This window comes from Gracilinanus agilis, chromosome 4, assembly GCF_016433145.1.
Source record: "Gracilinanus agilis isolate LMUSP501 chromosome 4, AgileGrace, whole genome shotgun sequence".
Taxonomy (NCBI): domain Eukaryota; kingdom Metazoa; phylum Chordata; class Mammalia; order Didelphimorphia; family Didelphidae; genus Gracilinanus; species Gracilinanus agilis.
The window spans coordinates 413,812,003-413,832,039 of record NC_058133.1 but is presented as its reverse complement, the minus strand read 5'-3'; the positions used below and the strand labels follow the sequence as shown (position 1 = coordinate 413,832,039).

Below are 20,037 nucleotides of genomic sequence, written 5' to 3'. Positions count from 1 at the left end.
CAAACAGAAAAATGAAACTAGTGATTATCATCATCTTGGGTGCTTTTTCTGCCCAGGCAGTGCCAGGCCCAGCAGGTCTATAAACATCAGACTCTGGCTCTCACAGCTCCACTGGTTGATCACCTGCCCACTTTGAAAAGCAGGAAGCTTGAATGACTTAGCTATTCTCAGCAATATAAAGATCCAAAACTATTCTGAAGGACTTATGGTGGAAAATGCTATCCACCTCCAGAGAAAGAACTGGTGGAGTCTGAATGCAAATCAAAGTGTACTATTTTTTAAACTTATTTTTTTGTGGGGGGAGTTTGGGATATTTTTTCTTTCACAACATGACTAATATGGAAAAAAGAAGTAAGGAACTCTCCCCACTGTAGTAGTTGTAGTTGTTGACAGTAAACAAGCTGAAAGATTAGCTCTACTACTCTGAGCTTTGAATCAACAAAAGTGGTCACTCCCATCAGTGATTATGCTAGCCATATACCAGTCATTGCAGTTTACTGAAGGTATCCAATGATCAGACATTCATACCATCATCACTGCCAGGCAACTATCAGACACACCCTGAAACTTCTTTCTATTGTCAGCAACACATTGGTCATTATCTCAGGAAAGGAAAATTAGCATCCCTTGGAGGGTAGGAGCCTTCTGTTTGGCTGTACTGACTACGTATGTTGTTGGGAGTTGATGGTTTCGGGGATATGGTCTTCTTTTGAGGCAATGGTCTAGAATGAAAATCAATCTCTTGTTTAGGGCACAATATTTTGAGATCTCAGCTACACTTACAGGCACTGAACAAGGAAAAAACAGTCTCCTGTGGAAGCTATGTTGTTCATTCATGAGTGCTGAATGAATGAATTAAAAATCATTTTAAGTGCTTATTAGTATATTGTCAGTGAATGAATGAAAAGGCATTTATTAAACATTTATGATCACAAATCTCTATGCTAAGCACTGAGGATGCAAATTAAAAAAATGAAACCAAAGAAAACAAAATAGTCCTTGCTCTCAAGTTCACTTCATAATAGGAGGCAACAAAATATATAGGAGGGATCAGGTGCAGGGAAGATAAAAGCCCCAGTGGTCTCTAGGATACAATGGCAGAACAGATAATATTGATGTGCCAGCATCTTCTTTGGTGTCATTTTGATTGGTAAAACAGTATTAGTTTCAGATTTGAATCATTTAACAGGACTTTGCCAAGGACTTCGGTGGCAGGACTTTTCTTTCAAGTTTTCAATAGCTGCGTGGCAGAGGAGATGCAATCTACAGAGTGGGCAGATTTATAGGGGATGGCATTATTTTTAGAGGCTGCTTTGCTGTATGACAGTAATGAGATCAAATATTCAGAATACTACTATCATTCTAATGTTCCTGTTTCTTTAGAAGTACAATCATTTCAACCTTCAGACTATCCCTCATATATATTCCCTATTCTCCTTTGACACTGACACTGCCCTGGTACAGGTGCTCACTGCCACAAATTTGGACTGTTGCAATACCCTATTGGGTGGTCTCCCTTGTCATAAATCTCTCTCCATTGCAGTCCATTCTCTACTCAGCTGTCAAAGTAATTTTCCTAAAGCACAGATTTAACTATGGTACCTCCCTATTCAATAAACTCCAGTGGGTCTCTATTGCTATACTATTCAAAACCTTTCAAAACCTGGCCCCTTCCTACTTTTCCAGTCTTCTTACATCTTTCTCTATACCCCCAAACCCAACTTATCCAAAGATCTCCTTATGGTTCCTCCCAAACAACATTTTATCTCCAAACTCAAAGCATTTGCACTGGTTGTAACCCATGCCTGGAATGTTCCTTCTTTATCTATGTCTCATCTATTTCCCAATATTACTTAATCTTAATGCCTCCCTCTGAGATTATCTCCAGTGTATCTTGGGTATATTTTATTTGTACACAGTTGTTTAGATGTTGTCTCCCCCTTTAGAATATGAACTCCTCGAGAGCCAGAACTGCTTTTTACCCTACTTTCTTTTACCATATGTAGCACATAACAAATATTCAATAAATGCTTATTCACTGACCTAGGTGTACTTCTGTTCAAAAGGTTCTTAGCTTCTGAATTCAGGAAAGCCTTTACAGATCCTGAGGAAATGTGATGGTGGTGAATTGGCTCTTCAGCCTTCTGTATTTCCCTCTAATCACCTTGCTGATTTAGCTACTCGTGGCTTACCTGCTTCTTAATGGTTTTTAGTGAGTGGTGTTGGTGGCAAGCCAATTTACACAGAAGTTGCTTCCTTGGATGCTGGGTTCTGAAAACAGGATTAGTGGCTTGGGGGAGGCGGGACTCTTCTAAACTGTGCTTGGTACTCATGGGCTTTTAACTATGGGCTAAGATTGAGAATAAAAATACAAAATCTAAAAGTCTCTGCCCTCAAGGACCTCACATTCTAACATGGATTAACAACAAACATAAGGGAGTAGTTATTAAATTTGTGAATAAGTGTTTGAAGTGAATTATTAAATCAAAACGCTATGTATCTTAAAAAATAAATTTGTGAACAAATTCTAAGTTACTCTTCAGAAGTAAACTAGATATCTATGGATATGTGTATGGGAGGGAGCATATTCATAATATATAATTACCTTTGTTCAAATTTAGACATGCTTTCTTCATATAAACAAAAAATCCTTAAGGGTTAATCTTCAAAGTAATATGAAGGATAATGGCTTTAAAATAAAATGGTAGGATCATAGGTCTAGAACTGGAATGGACTTTAAAGATCATGTAGTTAAATTTCCTTACTTTTCTGAGGTGTAAAGATACTAAGTGACTTGCCCAGGATTTCACACAGTAAATGGAAGAACTGGGATTTGAATTAGAGTACTCAGGTTAGTGTTTTGCCTACTGCACCAAGAGCCCTCTAAAATTTTGTTTTTTTTTTTCCTTTTTTTTTACCATAAGGAGGGAAAGTGGTTTATGAGAAGCCAAGCTGACTTAATTTAAATTGTCATCAAGATCTATTTTGTCCCAACTCTACTTTGCAACTAATTTTGGAGTTTGGATAATCATACTTTGTTGTCCGCTGAATGAATTTTCATAGTGTAATTTGAGAGGTTGATGACTGGGATCTTTTGTATCAGTTGTATTAAATAGTGTTGGGAAAAATAAAGAACAATAAAGTTTTGTGGTAAATAATACAATTTATGTAAGATGCTCTCATAGCTTACAATTTTACAAATCAGAAGCCTGACTTTTGCCAAAGAACGACCCAACTTCACACATACCAGTGCATAGTTAAACATTCAACAAACAATAACTGATCACTAAGAAACATGCATTTTAGAGTCACATGAATATATGCAAGTATGCCAAAATGTATGGAGCAATACTTTTTGTAGCCAAGAATTCAGAACAATGCATTAACAAAGAATTGAAAACAAACCTATCAATTGGGAGATGGGTAAACAAACTATGGTACATGAAGACAATTGAATGTTATTGCACTGTAGCAGGGAAGCACTAGAGCCATCTTTGTGTACCAGCTAAGGAGAGAAACTCTGAGCATAATTTCATATTGCTCTCCGAAAGAGCTGGATAAGTTCAGACCAACAGTGTATTAGTGTCCCCATTTTTCCAACATCCCCTCCAACATTTGTCATTTTGCCCTTTTATCATTTTAGCCAATCTGATAGGTGAAAGAAAATATCACAGAGTTCTTTTGATTTGCATTTACCTAATCAATAAGGATAGAGGTCTCAAATCAAACCTATATAGAGAAATTTGGCAAACATGTCAGAATATTAGCCATTCCCCTATTGATAAATAGTCAAAAGACATGAACAGACAGTGTTTAGATGAAGAAATCAACGCCATTTTTTTCCTTTATTTTAAAAGATAGTAGTAGAGGAAGAAGAAGAGGAAGGTAGGATATATCTGGAAATGAAAATTATATTAAAAATAGCTAGCATCTGCATAACAACCCTGGAAGGTAAATGCTATGATAATCCTCAGATTATATAGGTGGACGTGTTAAGCGATTCATCTAGGGTCACAGAACTAGTAAGTATTTGAGGTCATATCTGAACTCAAGTCTTTCTGACACCAGGGCCAGTTCTCTGTCCAATGTGCCACCCAACAGTCATATCGATAAACATTTTTAAGCATATAAACAGGGTATCCCTAAAATAAAAACTATTATAGCTTTAAAGTACACGGACACTTTGGGGACACCTTGTAATGTGGATGCATGAAAAATTGAATAGAAGGAGGCAATCAATTATGTTGTATATTTACGTTTGGGACTTTTTTGATACTGTTGGAGGTTTTTGTTCTGCTTACATTTAGGAAATCTGTTAAGTTGAAATAATATTCATACACATATACATCATATAGATTTTAAGAAGATAGAAGTCTTTTTGTGATACAAGGACTATATATGAAAATATCACTTCCATTTGGGTTTCTTCAAAGAAAAAAACTAGTCTCAGACTCAACAAGTAGACACTTTTGGCATTCTGAGGGAATTTGGGGAATTTAAACAGCTGTTTTAAAACTAGGATCTCAGAAAGCAGAACAATTTGACTTGGACTTTTGCTGTTTCAAATTGCAGCTCTTTCACATACCATTAAATTCTTGTCACATATCAAGTTACCTTAAGTAGCTTTTTGTGAGTTTAATTGTCTTACTAATTCTCCAAAAGCTCTGAGAGAGATGAATTCCTTAAATATTTAATCTGTTTATGACTCAAAGTGTCATTTTCTGAATACAGCAGTTAAATTCTTGGAATTAATTACTCTTTGAATTAAAGCTGCCTTTTTATACACTCGACATTTAGTCATAGTTCACCCAATGTGTAAATCAAACAATCCATCTATGCATCATGGAAAATTTACTTCAAATGTTGCATCCCATAACTACCTACAGAGCCCTAGTGCTAACCATGGGCAGAAGATATTCTCACTGTTTCTTCATCAGCCCTAACTTGGCTTATCTTTTCGCTGATTCCTACACTTGGGTCTCCCTCCCTCTCCTTCTACCTTTGTTCAAGTACTCCTGAATGTTTTAAGCAGCCAACTATTTCTTATTCTTCAAATAAGAAACTCAAGCCTGTTTTCCATATTCCTCTTTTTGAAAATCACAGGCTCCATTAGGATGCTTTTTTCTATTAGCACAAATAAAGAGCACAGTTTTTATCCTATTTATCCTAAAAGCACTTCTGCATATGTTGCAGATATCTGTATATAGACATCACAATAGGGATCAGTCCTGTGGTTTTGTTGCTATAGGGGACTCTCAGATAAGAAAACTCTCTCTCCCAATGCAGGCTCTGCAATTTATGATCTTGGAAAGTTGTTAAGGTCACTGTGAAGTTAAATGACTTGCCCAGGGTCAATATATCTCAAAGGCAGGACTTGAATACAGGTCTTTATCATTCTAAGGCCCACTAGGCTAGACTTTCTCACTATTTGTGTGTATTAATGCTCTCTGTACATTTGTCACTATAGTCCTATAATCACCTCTTTCAAAGTCTTAACCTAATTGCTCATTGCTGTATGGTGACCCTATATTCTCAAAGGGCACAAGACTAGAACAAAATTCTGACAGGCCCTACTAAACTGAAAATGTATGAAGCCAGTGACAGACTATATCTTTCCATCATCCAAGGAACAGCTAAGTTCATAAAGGGGTCATACTGGATGGTTACCCACAAGATAATGAGTTCAAATCCTGTCTCTGCCTCTTAATACCTGTATAACCTTGGCCAAGTCATTTTCTATCTAATAACTATTTTTAAAAGTTACCTCTTTGAACTGGAAAATGAAGGGATGCCCATCAATTGAGGAATGGCTGAACAAGTTGTGGTAATATGATTATAATGGAATACTATCATACTATAAGAAATGATGAACAAGATGATTGCCAAAAAACCTGGAAAGACTTATGTGAAGTGATGCAAAATAAAGTGAGCAGAACCAAGAGAACATTGTACACAGCAACAGCAATCAAGTAGGATGATCAACTGTGAATGATTTAACTATTATCTGCAATGCAAGGATCTAGGACAACTTCAAGGGATTCAGCATGAAAAGATCTATCCACTGCCAGGGAAGAAACTGAGGGAGTCTGAATGCATGTGTGGGTATAGATACACATGCAAATACAACATAAATGTATATCTATTTGGATTGTGGTGCCTTTTCAGTAATCACAATCTCAATGAAAAGTGAATGAACAGAAGGATGATTAAAGTTCATCTCACTTATGCCAGTGATACTGAACAAGCACTAGGTGTTACGATAATAAAGTGCATCATGTCTGGTCCATGACGGGTGGTACCTACCTCCTTTCATCATGCCCACTTCATAGCACTTTCGTAGCCGACAGGCCTGACAGCTCTTTCTCCTGTTCTTGTCAATGGTACACTGGTTGGTCGCAGGACACATGTAATCATTATGCCCTGTTCAAAGCAAGAGGAGAAAAAAAATATGATTTCTGGAAACTGAAGTAGCTCAAACTAAAGACAGTGGTGTCATCTTCATGAGGCTGCATAACACTTACCTCATGATGTGGTTACACTTGCCATCCAAGCCAAATCAAGCAATTGTCATGTATCACTTTAACCAAATTAGATTTAACCTTAATTCCTGCCTTAGCCACTTCCTCAGTGGGTCACTTGAAAAAAAATTAATGAAAGCAAATTTCAGCTTAGCAACCTTGCTTTCAATTTCCCCAGCTATTTTATGTACTTCAGGGATTAATTCTCCCATGACTGGAATGATCTCCTTTTTCACCTCCTCCGTCCTACGCTTTCTTCAAGTCTCAGCTAACTTCCTTCAAGTTCCTACCTTCACAAGAAGCCTTTCCAAATCCCTTTGAAACCTAATGCCTTGCCTTTAGTTATTATTTCCTATTAATCTTGTATTTATAGCTTAGTTTAATGTAGTCATTTATATGTTCTCTAATCCATTAGGTTGTGAATTCCTAAAGAGCAGAGGTGTCTTTGGCTTCTCTTTGTATTCCTAGCACTTAGCCTTATTGCCTGGCCCATAGCAGGCACTTAATAAATATGTATTGATTGACTGACTGAGTCCTATATGAAGTCATTACAGATGGAGGAGATCAGATAGAGATTCATATAGAAAGGGGCAGTGGATTTAAACTTTATGGAATGGGGAGGAAATTCATGTGACAGGAAAAACATTCAAACAATGGCTAAACATTTAAATGCCTCCTATCAGCATTACGCTGAAGGCTGGGGATGCAAAAACAAACAAACAAACACACACAAAAAAACACACCACAGCAAAAGATGGTCTTTCTCTTCAAGAAGTTCAGTCTAATAGGGGAGTAAACAGGCAAGCAAGTATATGTAAACAAGCTAAACATACAATATCAATAGGAAATAATCAAAAGAGGGAAGGCACTAGAATTAAGGGGGCTGGGAAAGGCTTCCTGTAAAACATGATCTTTCAGTTGTGCTTTAAGGGAAGGCAGGGAAATCAGTAGGTACAGGTGAGTAGGGAGAGCACGCCAGGTATTGAGGACAGAGAAAATTCCCAAAGCCAAGAGATGGAGTATCTTGTTTGTGAAACAGCCAGGTCAATATTATTGGATCAAAGAGTACATGATTGGGAGCAAGATATAAAAGTCTAAATAGGTAGTAGGAGAATGGTTATGAAGGGTATTGAGAGCCCTGTAGAAGACTTTGGTTTTTATTCTGGAAGCAATAGGGAGCCATTGGAGTTTATTGAGTGAAGAGGGATGGGAGTTACAGGGAGTGACTTTATTGGATCTGAACTTCAGGAAGATCATTTTGGTGTCTGAATAGAGGATGCGTTGGAGTGGGAAAGGGGTTGGGGCAGCAAGACTCACCAGGAGGCTATTACAATAGTTTAGATATGAAGTGATGAGGGTTTGCACTAGAATTGTGCCAGTGTCAGAAGGGAGAAGGGGGTGTATTTAAGAAATGTTTGTTGGAGACATGAAATCAATAGTGAAGTAGCATAGAAGAAGAGGACCAATGACTAAGCCCTGATGAACACCTATGATTAGTATTTGTTGAATAAGGATCCAACAAAGGAGACTGAGAAGGCAATTAGATAGGTAAGTGAATCAGGAGAGAGTGGTATCTCACATAGAGTGACTAAAGCACCATGGAGGAAAGGGTGATCAATAGTCTTAAAGGCTTCAGAGAGTTCAAAGAGAATAAGACTTGAAAAAAGGTCACTGGATTTGGCATCTAAGAAATCACTGGTAACTTTAGAGAAAGCAATTTTGGTGAAATGATAAAGCTGGAAGCTGGATTGTAAGAAGAAAGTGAAAGAAGAGAAAGTGGAGGCATCTACCATAGATGGCCTTTTCAAAAAATTTAACTATAAAAGCCAAAAGCTTTAATTTGATAGTGGGAGAAAAGATAACATTCTTTTGGTTTAGAGAGGACAAGGGCATGGTTATAGCAATAAATAAAGAACCACTGGACAGAGGGGGATTGAAAATAAATGATGGGGGTGACAGAGGGGGCATGTTGTTGGAAGAGACAGGATGGAATGGAATCACTATAATAATCTAGGCATAATGAATGGAATGAGTAAAAGCACAAAAATGAAGAATGGGTATTTGAGAGGGAGAAAGGAAAATCCAATTTAACTGGAACAAGAGATTGTGATACGGCTGGCAAAGGAGGATAAGTCCAGAGACAAACAAATATCTATATAGATGTTAAGCTCTACTAGCTTAAAACTGCATTAAGACTTTTGGGACACTGTGTCCCCAAATATTTATTAAGCATTTACTACAAGTCAGGCACTGAGTTAAGCAGCAGTGATACAAATATAAGAAAGGAAAACAGCTTCTACATTATATTCTAATAGCAAAAGACAGAACATAAAGGGGAACAAGAAGAAAAGGGTAGAAGAGTATCCTGGGGAGGGGGGAGCATTATTGTACCTAAGGAGGAAAAGGAGGAGACTAAATATAATCTGGCATCAGTGAAGTGAAATATGGGTGGAGTTCTTATTAAATTACATCCTTAGCGAGTCACTAATTAGAAAAGAAGAACCTTAGAAAGATCCTCATGGTGGCAAAATTAATGGTACCCAAAAAGTGTAAATTCACATAGAACCTGGGTCATATGTTAAACTAAATGGCCTTTGAATTTCCTTCAAGTTCTTAGATTTTATGAGTCTATGAGAATTTGTAGGCATTAAAAAGCCAATGTAGATTCTTGAGCCAAGGAATGACATAACTGGATCTTTGCCTAAGATTAATCTTTAACAACATAAAACAGAGATTGAAGAAGACGGTGAAGTCAGAAAGATAATTAATAGTCTACTACAGTCCAGGAAGGTCATAATAAGTGCCTATTTTATAGCTATGACTGAGGGAATTTTAAATATTGAACAATGCAAGAGATGTTACAGCAGTAAAATAAGTTGAAATCTATGACATCTCAAATAGATATCAAGAGGTGAGGGAGAGAGAAGAGTCAAGAAAAATCATATACCTGTATGACCTTGGACAAGTCTTTTAATCCCAATTGTCTAGCCTTTAATGCTCTTCTGTCTTAGAACTGATACTAGGACAGAAGTTAAAGGTTTCATAAAAAACACAAAAGAATACATGAACTGGATGTGATAAATTTGAGATGCATACCCAGAGTCTTCCTTCTTTCAGTGATGTCTTTACTTGTCCTATAACTGTTCAGACATGGTGAAATGGCAAATAAAAGTCTCCAGAGTATTTTTCAGGTTGCTACTTCCTTTCAGAGAGGGGTTTATGTGATCAAGGGCAACCGGGAAGACTAAATGGACAGAATAACGGTTAGGGGGTGGGAAGGAACAGTGTAGTCATAGTAGTTATCTGAAAAGATAAACAGAATGCCATGATGTGATCAATAAAATGCATTTTTGGGTGCCCACAAATTCAATATTTTACATGAAAGTTGTAAAAGAGAGCAGTGTTCAACATCTGAGAAAGAAGAAATAGTTAGGTAATATTGTAGAAACAATAACACAAAGCCATTGACAAAAACGTTTGTCTCCCACAAACTCTTTACCCAAAATAGATTCCTTTCCCAGTGATGGCATGCTAAACCTGTCCCTTCCTCCTTAGCATTGCTTAGCTCACCCTTGTGATGTTCTTCAAAGAAAAAAAAACATCTGCATGTGATTTAGTATAACGTATGTAATCCATTAAAGCACAATAATAGCCTGCTGACATATAACTATCATTGCTAAATTTTTCCCCGAGCATTTCTCTTTGATGCTGGCCTCTTTTCTCTCTGGGGTCAACTGACAACTGGCTAATGCTCTTATGTTAGGTGTTGTCTCTGAATAAGCTTTTCAGCTCATCTCATAGCTGCATGAATTTTGTGCTGTTCATTTGGTTTGTTCATTTCACTTTGATTCTTCTTTTCCTTAAGAACAAAGCCAACATTTTCATTATATTTTGTGACTTGAAATTTCTGGTCATGCCTTTGGTAGCATCCATAATGTAAAAGGTAAAGAAGAATGTCTATTTGTTAAACTCTTGTCTTTTGCTAAGAACTGATCACTTCCAAGTCAGAAGAGAGGTAAAGGCTAGACATCTGGGGTTAAGTGACTTGATTAGGGTCACATAGCTAGGAAGTGTCTGAGGGCAGATTTGAATTCAGGACATTCCATCTCCAGGCCTGGAGCTCTATCCACTGAGCCATCTAGCTGCCCCTAAGAATGTTGTTAATTATTATTTACCTAAGCCATTAAAATAGTTTGATTTGATCCAATTAACTGGAACTATAAGCTAATAAAAGGCAATATAGTAGACAGTGTGCCAAACCTAGAATCAGAAAGATTCATCTTGCCGAACTCAAATGTACTCTCAGATACTTACTAGCTGTGTGACCCTGAGCAAGTCACTTAAATTTTTTTGGTTCAGTTTCCTAATCAATAAAATGAGCTGGAGAAGGAAATGGCAAAGAATCTTCAGTATCTGCCCCCCAAAAAAACCCAAATGGAATCACAATGAATCAAATATGGTTAAAAAAAACTGCATAATAAGAGGTATTAGAAAGCAATTATTATTAACAATAATGATGACATTAATAATTTTTATTGTTTCCAGTCATGTCCAATTCTTTGAGACCCCTTTGGGGTTTTCTTGGCAAAGATACTAGAGTGGCTTGCTATTTCCTTCTCTAACATTTTAGAGTTGAGGAAACTAAAGCTAACAGTATTAAGTGACTTGCCCAAGGTCTCACAACTACCAAGCATCTGAGACTGGATTTGAACTCAAGTCTTCCTGACTCCAGGCTTGGCACTCTATTCACTACACCAGCTAGCTGCTTTCAATAATAATAATAATAATAATAATAATAATAATAATAATAATAATAATAATAATAATAATAATAATAATAATAATAGTTATCATCTATAGAGTGCTGTAATGTTTATAAAATCCTTTCTAAATATCATGTCATTTTATTCTCATTATGAATCTGTGAAGTACATCCCCATTTTACAGCTGGGGAAACTGAGGCAGTCAGAAGTTAACTTATTAGACCAGGAACACAAATTTGTAAGCCTCCAAAGCCAAATTTAAACTCAATCTTCCTGGCTCCAGGTCCACGACTCTCTATCCACTGTACTACCTAGTTGCCTACTACTAGTAATAACAGTAATAGCTGATTTTAATATTGTGCTTTGAGTCCTACATAGTTACAAAAAGCTTTAAATGCATGTGTGTGTGTTTGTGTGTATACAATCTCATTTTGTAATCCTGCAAGATAGTTATGAAAAATCCATGCTATTCCCATTTTATAGGTCAAAAACCTGAGACTGTGAGAGGTTAAAATTGCTTGCTCGTGGTCACAAAGATTGTAAACGTCAGAAACGGAATCTGCCTACAGTTCTAACATTTTTTCATTCTATGCCATATCAGGAAATTTTATCTTTCAAAGATTTGTATATATTTCCACATGGAATTAGTTAGATTCCAGAAAACCTTTCAAAATTTGCAGTCCCTATTTATATCTTCCTAAAATTTTACTTCTAATTTTGAAAATCATAATATGTATCTGAAAGAGGTTTGTGAGGAATAGAACTTTAGATTCAAAATCAGAAAGATCTGGTTACAAATCATGCTTCAAATACCTCCTAGTCTAGTCCCATTGACCCTAGGTAAGTCACGATCTCCCCAAGCCTCACTTTTGTCTTCTGTAAAAAGGAATTAATAAAAGTATCTACTTCACAGGGCTTTTGTTTAGATCAAATAAAACAATGTGTGTGAAGCATTTTACAAGCCTTAGAGGGCTATATGAACGCAAGTCGTCTTCCAATCTCTATATGGTCATTATACCAGGTGTATATCTAATTAAAATAGCTCTATCTTCGTCCATGAGCATAAGCCCTCTACTGATGCAAATAGCATCTATTCTTCAGTTTAGTAGATTATCTGTTTGTGTGTGTGGCCAAAAACATTTTTCTTACCCTTTGGGAAAATCTGATCCTAGTTCTCTCTGAAGACAGCTAGGCTTTTCTCCAAACAAGAGGCATCGCCAGTCATGTACCTGAAAATTTTATAGCTGAAGACTTGCCAAAGCTTGTGCTCTGCCTTAAAGAACCCAGGGTCACCTCCAAAACTCAGCAAAGAATAGCGGATTGGAATAAAATTATATGTGCAATTTATAAGAGGAAATCTCTTTTGTTTCTCATTAATACTGAATTTGGAAGGGGAGAAAATATTGTTAAATTAACACCAAAAACTTAAAGAGCATAGGTTTCGAATTGCAAGGATCCTGAGTTGGTCTAGTCCAAGGAAGGCCAAAAGTGGTTGAACTTAGCCAAGTATGCATAAATGGTAAATGAACAGCAAGAAGCAGAGCTAATATTTGAACTGTTATTGTTTTAAGGAAAAAGTTCCCGAATGCCACAATTCATTACCATTAGAACAGGTAGCTGAAAAAGATTGAAGAACCTCTTTCTAAAAAGTATTGACAACAAATTTGTCTGGAATTGCTTAGCACACTATAATTTGAGAGCAGGGAAAATGGAATTCTAAAAATTTTATGAAGCTATGTTTTTATTCTTTTGAAGTAACAAAAGAAACGAGTGCATGGGTATAAAGCACTTCGCAAACATTAAAGCATTATAGAAGTGTTCATTTATTAGTGTTGTTATTGTTAAGAAAGGCTTCAAACAGAGATCTAGACAGTCACTGAATACAGTACCAGATTTGAAATTGAAGGAATTACTAGAAAGCAAGGCAGCACAATGGATAGAGCACCAAGCCTGGAGTTAGAAGGATCTGGGCTCAAATTTGATGTCAAACATTTCCTAGCTGTGTGACCCTGGGCAAGTCCCTTAATCCTAATTGATTAGCCCCTGCTACTCTTCTGTTTAGAACAGAAACATTTTTTTCTGTTAAAAACAGGAAAATAAGCGTTCTTTAAAAAAAATTTAAAATTAAGAAAATCCATAGCTGGGCTTTCTAATCCCAACAGCATTATGACCTCCCTTTTAAACCCAGAACACATTGCTTTAATATCATAGGCTAAATAGTAGGCATCCAACACCAGGAGTTGAATCTGACCTCATCATGGGCTAGAGATTACTTTCGGTTAAAACTAAATTCTTAGGAAAGTGTTTTTAGATTTCTGCTCAAGAGGTTTTTTTTTTTTTTACTTTTTCTTTTAATGTGTTTTCCATTTATGAAAAATTTAGGAGATGAGTTGCACTATTTAACACAAACTTACTGGATAAAGTTATAAATTTTCCAATTTACTGAGGGCAAGATATGACATGTCTCAGAAGGCTTTGGCTGCAGAACTCTTTGTTCTTTATTCAGCTCTGGGGTCAGCCCCAATTAGGGCAGGGTGGAGTGGGAACTTGACAGAAATCCTGGTCTCATAAAACTTGGTCCTCTATCCTTAGATATACATTATAAAGTCCAGTGTATAAACAGGCTTCGTATCAAATTAACATCTGCATTCTTCTGTTGCTGAAGAGGAACCAATCAAAGAGTTAGCTGAATTATAAATGTGTAACCGTGGTGATAGACCACACACTGCCTCAAACATACAGGCAATGGGGTTATTTTTAGAATTGTCCTTATTAATGGGGACAGATTAAGGAAGTAATAGAACCAGAAACTAAATCTATTTGGCCAAATTCCAACTCTGAGTGAGCAAAAGGAGTTTTGTAATTATTCTACCCTCACCTAAAAGATGTTATTTTTTTGTATTCAGACAGTTAGCTGTTATACAGTGTATTTCATTCTGCATCAGACCCCAAATACTTCGCCTCCCCCCCCCAAAAAAGCCTACAATTTAGAAAAAGAACAGTTAGGTCCTAAAGAGATGTAATATCCATACACAGTCATATTCAAAAGTAATTAGTTGTAACTATGCACAGGGGGAAAAATAATCTGGACTTTCTCCCCGAATGCCCTGCATTTTGCAAACTAACAGCTAGGAGCTTTGAGTTAGGCAAGAGGCATATTGGCTGAGCCTCCTGTTTAAATTGGCCATACAAACAACCAGCCCATTTTAGATATATATCTTTATAGGGCTGAAGTGAAATTCCTGAACCATCTTGTTTAACATGGACAATGGTTGGGTTTGGCACAATTGAATTGATTCTCTAAAGTTAACAAAAGTCCAATCCATAGCAGGCTAATACAATGCTTTTTAATCACAAAACTATGTATGGTTTTTTTTTCTTTTAATATCTATGGAAATGGAAAACTGATAAACCATCAAGGAAAAAACTCATTAAAATCAAATAATTGAGTCATGCCATTAAGACAAACTCTTTAAACTCAATACCCATTAACAACTGTTTGTTTCTTCCAATAAAACACAAGAAGGAGCCAGTAAGTGCATTATGTCTAAATAAGCACTCTGAAAACTTACATTTAAAAAAAGGCAAAATAAAACACCTACTAAAACAACTTGCTGTGTCTATGTTGTGAAAGTGGTGAGAGCCTTTCAAAAGAAATCCATTGCAAGATTTATTGCTTGATTTTATAAGAACAATGCCTGAATTATATAAAACTTCATCCATAAGGAAAATTCCCAATGAGGTAATGTTCTTTTTTTTAATGGGATTTGTAACATTGGAGGCAGAACAAATTGCAGTTGCACATCAGAAGAAACCCTACAAAGCTTCCTTCTACTTCCACACTCAGCCTGTCCAGTATTGGATCACAAACCACAAGGCAGAAACTGTGATTTGAAATTCATACCAGGGTTTTAAGGAATTCTAAATGTTTTCTTTCTGCAAACACTCTTGAAATCTGGATGCTGAGTTAGATGAACAGGAGGAGAGACCACAGGGCACCCAGAAAACAGAGAGACTTGAAAGCTTTATTGTTGGGCCCTTGGAATCAACTGCTTTCTTTTTGATGTTTTGATAGGAGATGAGTTTATACCAGCTCAGCTCTAGCATGCCTTCCCCTATCTTTCTTCTTTCTCTCTGCCATCATTGACTCTGAATCTGGCAGCACTGGAAAGATAAGCCAACAGCAGGAAGTAGTAGGTGTGTATTTGCTGGGGAGTAGAAAAATGGCAATTCTCCTTCCCTCTCCTCAGTGAAAATATTTGTCGGTAATGAAATTGATACCAAAGTGCCTAAAAGAGGAAATGAGGTACAGTGGATGGTAATTACCTTTAGATGGCCCTGAAATCCAAGAACTTGAGTTGGTATATAAGTTGGTATTCTTTTTTGGTGTTTGGTTTATTGACGTAGTTTGTTTTTACGCTACAAACAATTGCCCTCCTTTCTGGAATGTGTCTCTTAACACCAATTAAAACATGCAAAACTAATAATACAGTGATTTCATCTGAAAGTATATGCTACTTTCCACATATACAGCATTCCCCCATATGTTTTTCAAATGTAGTTCACAGAAATCTATTTTCTCTCTTTCCTTACCTTAGTGAAAATTTTTTAAAAAGAGGAAAGAAAAAAAAATGCCTTGTAACAAATATGCCTAGTCAGGCAAAACAAAATCTCTCATTGGCTGCAAGCAAAAAATTTATTCATTTGTTTTCAGTTGTGTCTAATTTTTCATGACCCCATTTGTGTTTTTCTTGACAAAGATGTCAGAGTGGCTTGCCATTTTTTTTCCAGCTCATTTTATAGATGAGGAAACTAAAGCAAATGGGATTAAGTGACTTGCCCAGGGCAATACAGCTTATACATGTCTAAGGCTGGATTTGAACACAGAAAGATCAGACTTCCTGACTCCAGACCGAGCACTCGATCCATTGCACCACCTAGTTTCCCCATACACAGACATGTCTAAGTCATATTCAGCACTCTAAATCTATCCATTCTCTGTCAGGAAGTGAAGGGCATGTTTTATCATCTGTCCTCTGGAATTAAAGATGGTCATTGTGCTGATGCTAATTCTTACAGCTCACAAAGTTGTTTGTCTTTACAGGTTTGATATTGCATAACCTGTTCTCTCAGTTCTACTCATTTTAAATCTCATCAGTTTATAAAAACCTTCAGATTTTGTTTCTTTTTATGTTCCTAATGTCAGAAAATAAATTATTCTTGCTTTGTTTATTTAAATATGGTTCAGTTCTGTCCATGCTTCTTTGAAATCATTCACTTCCTAATTTCTTATAACACAATAATATTCCATCACAGTCATATGCCAAAATGTATTCAGCCACTCCTCAAATAATTGGCATCCCTTTAGTTTCCAAATTTCTGGGGATGGAGGAATGGGACTACCATCACAAAAAGAGTTGTGATAAATACTTTTCTACATATGGGACCTTCTCATTTCTTTTATTTCTTTTAATTCTAGAACCAACAGTGGCATACCTCAGTCGAATGGCATGCACTGTTCAGTAACTTTTTGTGGATAATTTCAAATTGCTTCCTGTGTGACTGGGCAAATCATCTAAGTCCTTTAGGCTTCCATTTCTTCAAATGACTGGTTTGGCCCTAAGATTCCTTCCAGTACTATATCAATAATCCTATGAAATCAGGAGAGGTCAAGAAAAACTAGGTAATGGAGTGAAAAGTCAATTTCTTTTTTCAACATTCTTTCCAATAGATTTTTAATTAGAATATGATTGTGTAGAACTAGAAAATGTTTAAGGGTTTTATTTGTTTGTTTTGGGCTACTGAAATATGTATCACCCTCATCTTATCCCATTACGTAGGAAGAAGAGACTAGGAAATGTTTGCATGTGGGTGAAACTAATGTAAATTCTGTGGGCCAAAACCATTTTTATGAGCCTAATAATTTCCAAAAATTATTTGCAAGGCTGCTATTTATGACTGTACATTGCTGCTTATAAATTTTCTATAAAGTGCTTAGAAATGTTAAGTGCCATGCAAATGCTAAGTACTCAATAAGTGCTAAATATCATTCAGACTCTGTTAACATCGAGAATCTCTCTTGCATCTTTATAACTTGTTATTTTTCTAATGTGTATGTGTTTTGTGATTGACTCAAATTAAAACTAACATAGTTTAATTTCTCTTGGATATATTAACTATTCCTAGAAATATTTTCCAAATTTGAATACTGCTATTTACTCAGGTTTTAAGATATGCATTTTAATGGCGTTCTATCCTACTACAATCTTTTCACCATTCTTTGAAATATTCATTTAAATGAATTTCTACTTTGTCTTAGCAAGAGATAGCCCAATAGTAGGTTTTAATAATTTTGTCAGTTCACTTCTGCTCCAAAAATTTATAGGTTTCATTATGGGTATGGCTGGCCTATTTCATTGTTTTAGTCTTAAAATAAAAACTTTCATAAAAGTATTACTAATAAGGAAAAAGCTCTTAGTAGAAGAGATGGCACATTCTCATTAAAGTTGTTCCACTTATAATAGAAGACCTTAACCATTTAGTGAGACTGCTACATTTTACTTGGGAAGAAATGCTAAGGTACACCATGCTCCAATACAGGCTTATTATTTGAAGTATTAAAAAAATCAAAATGTTGTATTTGAATAGAATACTACATCAAGCCAAAGATCAACCCATCAGCATCACGTACCCCCTGTGTTACATATCATATACAATCTTTCCTAGGTGGGGAGAGGAGGGACCTGATTGCCTTTCAAGGTCACTTCCAGCTTTAAAATCTTCCTTTGTCATTTTTGTTTTGTTTATCATCTAGCAGCTAATATTTTTCTTCTGCACTTAGATTCTACTTTTATTATATTTATCTATGAACTTGTCTTATTTCCCTCTACTAAAGTATAAACCCCTTGAGGGAAAAGATTATCATTTATCCTTCTATCTTCCTCCAATAACTATCAAAGTAATTTCCCCTTGTTAGGTACCTAATAAAAGTTTGCAAAATATAGGCAGCTGGGTAGCTCAGTGGATTGAGAGCCAGGCCTCTAGGAGGTCCTAGGTTCAAATCCGGCCTCAGATACTTCCCAGCTGTGTGACCCTGGGCAAATCACTTGACCCCCATTGCCTACCCTTACCACTCTTCCACCTATAAGTCAATACACAGAAGTTAAGGGTTTAAAATTAAAAAAAAAGTTTGCAAAATGAATAAGAAAATTAATGGACTCTTGCTGATTTGAACAATACATTTTAAGTCTTATATCTAACCACCTCTATCCACACAATTTACCAATGAATTTTTTAAAAACCCTACAGGGTTTCAGAGCACCTAAGAAAGTGGAATTAATTTTTTATTCAGTTGCTAAAGAAAAAAAGATTATAAGTATAATGTCAACTCTTTATTATAATTATTATAAATGAGCTGACTAAAGAGAGATAAACTTTTAGAATATACTAATGACATGCACATTTTCACAAGGATAGGCAAAATAAATAAAAAATCAAAGGAAAGACTACATATCATCAAAGAATAAATCTATTAATATTCTTCATGAATCTGTTTTTAGTATTACCAGGCAGATAATATCTGACAAAAATATACTGTGTTTAATCCTCAAATTAAAGATAAATTTGTTTTCTACCCTATAAAGCATTCACAAACAAAATAAGAATCATTCATGACTTGAGAAAAATAGTATGTATCCCGAAGTCACACAGGATGCCTCTTGCTCCACCATGATACTTCATTTGGAAGGAAAATGGTCAAACCAATGGATTTAGAGTCATAGGACCTGGTTTCTAATCCTGGCTCTGCTGCCTATATGTGCTCAGATTATTCAGTACAACCCTCTGGAGTTAGGCATCTTTACCTATAAAATGAGTGGGTTTCACTAGATTAGGGACTCTTAATCTTTTTCGTGTAATGGACTTCTTTGGCAGTTTGGTGATACCTCTGAACCTCTGTTTTTAAATGTTTTAAAAAATACACGTGTCACTTCTCAGCTGTGTGACCCTGGGCAAGTCACTTGACCCCCATTGCCTACCCTTACCACTCCTCTGCCTTGGAGCCAATACATAGTATTGACTCCAAGACGGAAGGTGAGGGTTTAAAAAAAATACACGTGCTTTAAAGGAAACCAATTGCATCAAAACACAGTGACCTCCCCAAATTTTTAAAATTATTTCACAGAGAACATGTTAATAATTTCTGTCCCAGATGGTCTCCAAGAGCTTTTATGATTTTTTACTCTAAGTCTATGATCCTATGATACATTTAAATGATGTGCAGGGATAGTATTGCCAGGAAATAGCTCTGAGCCAAGGGTACAGGTGGGAGCTGGAAACAGATCAAGCAAATATTTCCCACCTTGTGTGTCCAAGTGTTGTGTAAATTTATGCAGCTACATATCATGTGTAGAAGAATTGGGCTGCATATGTTTGAACCTTCTGGAGAAAATTGAGATTTATTGCCCTGGAAAGTAAATGTTGATTTGGTCTTAGAATTTATCTTGCTGATCAACGGGTTTGTTCAATGGAAGACAATAGCAATGACTCTATTTTAACCTATAACTAAACTTACCTCCAGCCAAAAGTCTATGGCCACCAGTTACAGAGAATCTTACCTTTGTTACTGAAATCTTTATTGCTGTATGGAAATAGGGTAATTCTCCATTTGAGGCACTGCCCTCTGTGACCTTCTACAATAGAGGGTCAATTTCTCCATTTGAGAGAAAGACCAAAAAGGCGATTTTATGATATTCTAT

The 20,037-nt window shown here is 36.2% G+C and overlaps 1 protein-coding gene across 4 annotated transcripts in view; it reads right to left on the bottom strand.

Moving 5' to 3' along the window:
* ESR1 (estrogen receptor 1) overlaps positions 1-20,037 on the bottom strand; it is a 327,238-nt gene that overhangs the window by 232,655 nt on the left and 74,546 nt on the right. For all 4 annotated transcript variants that reach the window (XM_044671713.1, XM_044671712.1, XM_044671714.1 and 1 more), the window contains one exon: positions 6,304-6,420. In XM_044671713.1, the coding sequence (XP_044527648.1) occupies positions 6,304-6,420 (117 nt within the window). The remainder of the gene's footprint in view (positions 1-6,303; positions 6,421-20,037) is intronic.